The sequence below is a fragment of the Arachis ipaensis genome, chromosome B02, assembly GCF_000816755.2.
Source record: "Arachis ipaensis cultivar K30076 chromosome B02, Araip1.1, whole genome shotgun sequence".
Taxonomy (NCBI): domain Eukaryota; kingdom Viridiplantae; phylum Streptophyta; class Magnoliopsida; order Fabales; family Fabaceae; genus Arachis; species Arachis ipaensis.
Window position 1 is genome coordinate 294,522 of NC_029786.2, and position 5,601 is coordinate 300,122.

Here is a 5,601-nt window from a genome sequence, read left to right on the forward strand (position 1 = left end):
CTAAGTTCTTTTTGTTTTGGTATTGAATTCTTTCTAATTTCTATTATGTTACCTTACCCCTTTTTTTTTTAATTTGGTGAGAGCTTTGCTAGTTGGGCCACCTATACTATACAATTTTGGGCTTATTTCTTCCAATCACACGGCATTTCGCCCCCTCCCCATCTCAAAGGTCTCGGATTCGAGTCCTACCAGCTGCAACCGAGAAGAAAAAATGGGTAAATATGTGAGGAGTGTGTGGGTGTGTACTGTGTACCTAGGATTGGGGGTTGTCCAATCCACCGACCCAAAAAAAAAAAAAAGGATGTGAAGAAATATTTTTACACAAAAACAGGATGTGAAAAACACTGCAATTTTCGGTTTTCTACCATTCTTAAGGATTTCAAACATTACTCACAAGCATTAGTCTCCCAAAATCTTTCTGAGATTCAGCATTACTCACAAGTCACTACCAATCATTTTTAACAGCACTTACATCAACAAACTCATTACCATTCTTAAGACATCGGAATCAAGGACAAGATGCAAATATTTGATGCTCAAGATGCACATATGCAGACTTAGATGGCATAGAAGGACATTAATAAATCAATTACACCTCACAAGATCCTATAATAATGAACTTCACTCAGTGCTAGTACTAAGTATATACCGCATCAAGTAAACAAAAAGCTTAGCTTTCTTCCTATCAACAACTAATTTATCCAACAAACACTATATAGGCTGCGTGTGACGACACGAGTGTAAATTGTCTTTTATCAATAATAAGATAAGATGAAAAGATAGATCTGTAAATTGTATAAAGTTCATAGATGATCAGAGGCAAAGTTACAGAGGAGAGACAACTACCACAACAAAGTTGAATATACGAGCATAATTTGTTATCAATGAATAGTAATATGTAAATGGAAATTCTTAGATTGTATTATAAAGTTCATAGATGGTGATTAGAGACAAAATTGTAGAAGAGAGACAACTATTACAATGAAATCAGTCTGCCTAATATACAGAGCTTGCAAGTCACAACCTTATGTGGAAAGCAGAAAAAAAAAGAAAGGATTATCGAACGTCAACAACTCTGTGATCCATCAAGGTTAAATACATCACCTAAAATCACAAAAATGAAGTCAAACCTCATTTATCAAGCTCCATTGCCTGTGTAGCTTTAGCTTTAGCTACTGCTGTCAACTTGGTCTTCAGCTTTCTCTTCCCCACTTGAAATCCACTTCCACCCTTCTTCTTGCCACCATCAACCTATAAATATTTCCCAACAGAATACCATTAATCCTTAATAGTTAACACACACACACCACAATAAATAGCCACACATGAGTTTAATTGCTATGCAATCACAATGTAAGAGAGTTTTATAAGCCAATTAGATGTTTGTGTTTGCATTAGTTATGAGATCATGGTAGTTGAGTCGAACACCTTTGCTAATGCAACAGTGGAATCACATAAAGAAAGCAAATTTGATGCAGTATCCTCACTTAACAAAACTTCATATCATAGTGGTAAGTAGGATAACCACTTTTCCACACTCACCAAAAAGAGAAAGAACCTTTTATATCAAATTATCAAAGTTGGAATCTATAAAGGTATAGTAAGCTCAAAACAAACATTCCTAACTTTCTTACACAAAAAATAGAAAATAAAAAAGGAATTGAGAAATTGAAAGGGGAAACTTACTTTCATCTTGTTTTTCTTTGCGTTGAGCTTCTGTTCTTTCTTCAGCTTCTCCTGCTTCTCTCCTGAAAGTGAATTTACCGCAACAACAGAACAATTAGAACACGAAAGCTTGAATTTTCAAAATTGGCAAAAAAGAATTGGGAAATTTTTGCAGAGGAGAGAGTGGCAGACAGTACTTTGGAGATCGAATTCGTACTGCTTCTTTCTCTTAGCGAGGTTGTTCTTCTTCGACATTTTCAATTGCTGATTGATGAACTCACAAATACAGAAGATTTGGGGAAAATTTTCGAGCCTCTAGGGTTAGGTATTTGATTACAGTGTGCGCTGAATCAGTTCGAGTTAAACCCTAATCCCACAGAAATCCTCAACTATATTATTAGAAGCCTTTTATTTTTCAGTTAATTACTTAATTTACATTTGGTCCTCTCAGTTTGCTCATTTCACATTTTCCTCCCCAAATTTGTTAATTATCATTTTCAGAGGCGCCGCAAAAAAGTATTTATCTGTTTATTAATTATTCTATTTTAATTTTGTAAGTTTATAAAATTATAATATTTTAAAAGTTTGATTTTCATCCAATTTAAATTTAGTATAATTGTGATCTGAAAATATTTAAATTTCATTAAATTTAAGGATTAAATTAAAGTCTAAAAAATAAAACTAATGTATATTAAAATTAAGTCTAAGTTGAGACAAATCCAATTTTATTCGTACATTCCTAATAAGTTGATTAGTTGCTCAAGCAAGATGAGATTCCCGTCGTCACTACCCACTAAGATATATGAATTTTATTTATTTGATCAAAAGCCAAGGATATACTGGTCCTTGAGCAGTCCAAACAATAAATATAGAAACTAGACATGATTAAATAATTAATCGCCAGCTAATCCCTTCAGATTTCATAACAACAATTCGGCAAAGAAAAATGAAATAAAAAAGGAGGAATAAAAAAAATACTTCCGAATATTTTCAATGAGCTTATTAATTATTATTTTTTTTAAATAATAGAGTTCAATATAATAAGTGAAGCAAGAGTAACAATAAACAAACAAAAAAGTTTCAAAAAAAATTACAAAAAGACTCATTAATTATTTTTTGTGCTCTTCCTTTTTATAGTGTATTTCTAATTTTGTACTTATAGAAACATTTTCAACCACTCCACTCTTATTAAAACTCTGTCAAATCTATTGTAAGATCGCTAAGTATAAGTCCTCCAATAGGAGTGCACATGGCCCGGTCCGGCTCGAAGACCCGGCCCGGCCCCGAACACTTTAGGGGCTAATTTGGTGTGATTTCATTGGGTTTAGGGCCAGATAATGGTCTCAAAAATAGACCCAGTTATTATTTTGGGTCAGGTCCGGGTCATAGCTCGGGTCACCCGAAGTCAGCCCGGTGGCCCGGTCATCATACACAATTAATATTTTGTATTATTAGTGATGGATCATGGCTATTCTTATGTGAAATTTAAGTATTGTAAATCTTAATATTTTGTGTTATTAGTCATTATAAGACTATAAGTTAATGTTTTATGTTTAGAATGCATAAGACTTTAGACTAATGCATAATATTGTGTTATTTGTATTAATTTAAATATTTGGTGTTATTAGACAATATTAGTATTGATTGTAGTTATGCTTTAGTATTGATTGTGGTTATGCTTTAATTTTGAAGAAGGGTTGGTTCTTGTTATATTTTTCTAAGTGAATTTTACCATGTCAAATAATGGTTGGAGTCTTGGAAATTTGGATATTTTTACATGCTAGCTTATAAGAAGGTATCAACGTAATGTAATGTTAACGATCCGGTTTTCACCCGGTATAATTGTGGCCCGAAATTGTATTGGTTTTATCGGATTTAGGTCGGGTTCGGGTCTAATAAATAGACCCGGTGTATATTTTCGGGTCGGGTCTGGGTCACATCAAACCCGGCTTCACCCGACCCATGTGCACCCCTATCCTCCAGTTGCATATATTGTTGTATCAAATTCTTACTTAAACTCTGTTAATCTGAGAATATATTTTCTCCTCTTCACCAGCACAATCTCGTTGAAGTCTCCCATAGAGACGGACATAATCCTGCAATATAACTCAATTTGTCCCACTCAGCAAATTTCTCTTCTCTTGTATGAGCCCCATACACCAAAAAAACATTATTGAAATTATTTTTAATAAGACCCTTTCAACACATAACTAAAGCTTCCCTTTATGACAGCGACTCATTTTAAACATTATTTCATCCCAAATTAACACTAAACCACTTGAGGCACCATCCGATTCAACATATTTTCATCCCGCAATATCATTCCCCAAATTCTTATTACATCAAACTTCGTTACTTCTTGCCACTTAGTACTAAACAAGTCTAACATATTCATTATAATTTTTTTTTTGAGATTTATTATTATTATTAAGATTTAACTCATACATATCTTTAGAATATATATTAAGATAATTAATTAAAATACATTTTATAAAAAGAAAATATTTTTTATTTGTTTAATATGTTTGTTGTATATTTTGTTGAGTCAAGATTTAAATATTAATTCTTGTGATGATAAATATAATTAATGTTTCTTATTATGTGCATAACAATTATCAGATTGCTTTATGATAGAAAAGTTGCTACACATTGTAATCAAGTCAAAAAAGGAAGTTATTTTCAATTAAAGTTAATGGCTATCTCCTTAGTGAGTGCAACGAACGACTACTACAACAATTAGGGAAATGATTTATACATTAAAGGAAATTATCAACAAGCTCTATATATGATGATTTGTTCAAAGAAAAAGGCAATCAATTTGAACTGAACTAGATTCAATTCACAACCTTTGCTGATATAGTTTTCTTCTTTGATATTTAGTGTGTTTCCATTTTTATGTTGTCTATATTAAATTCTGATTGGGAGATATAGAAGATAAAAAAATATTCACTTAAGAGTTATTTTTATTTTTGTTTAAATGTTTGTCACGAGAATTGTTTTTTTTTTAGTTGGCACTTAGAGATTACTAAGTTTGGGATAATTTAAATGAGCGATAAAAATGTGAATAAAGGCAAACCAAGATATATTGTAAAAAAAAAATTAAAATTTTAGATATAAATATGGAAAATCTAATGATATAATATAATCGTAGCATCTTTTAGATTCGATTAAGTACATGTTTGGGCGCCATTATTTTGTTAAAAAAAGATCTTTTTTCAATGAAAAAAGATCTTTTTTTATTTTTTAACGTGTTTGGCAAATTTCTAGTAGTAAAAGTAAAAGCACTAGTAAAATCAAAAAAAGATCTTTTTTGAGAAGCTGTAATTTACATCTTTTTTTAAAAGATCTTTTTTCTTTAAAAAAAAAGATGTTTTTCATGTAATAAATAAACAAAAAAGTACTTTTATATTGTTATATCCAAACATAATTGATTGATAAAAAGACCTTTTTACATGAGATATCCAAACATAAAATTACTTTTACTTCTCTATAAGATCTTTTAAAAAAAGATAACTCGAAAAAAGATCTTTTTTTAAAAGCTCACCCAAACAAGCCCTAAGTCAATTAGAATCTTACTAAATCAATTATATATATAAAAAAATTGATTATTTTAAGTTAGAAATGAATGGATAGAGTTAATTTGTTGAATGGATAAGTAATAAAATTAATTGATTAATTCATTAGAAGAAAACCAAACTTTTGTCTCTTCATAAAATAACCGATTGTTTTAAAAGAAAAACTGTTTTCATTCACAAATCAATTGATTATTTGTAGGGTCGTTAAATGGGCTAGCCTAACCTATTTAGATTCGACCGTTTAAGTTCGCTTCAATTACGGGCTATAAATTTTTAGTTTGGACTGTTTATAGTCAGTTCAATGGGTTAAACGGATTCGCCTATTTATCTTTTTATTTTATTTTTTAAAAAATATTTGTGA

General features: G+C 30.7%; 1 protein-coding gene across 1 annotated transcript; it reads right to left on the reverse strand.

Annotated features, from left to right (window-relative positions):
• Window positions 864–2,075, reverse strand: LOC107621238. Its single transcript, XM_016323275.2, has 3 exons — window positions 1,863–2,075; window positions 1,687–1,748; window positions 864–1,251 (listed from the first exon to the last, which is right to left on the reverse strand). Exons 1-3 carry the CDS (start codon window positions 1,918–1,920, stop codon window positions 1,132–1,134), a joined length of 240 nt encoding a protein of 79 aa, XP_016178761.1. The 5' UTR covers window positions 1,921–2,075; the 3' UTR covers window positions 864–1,131.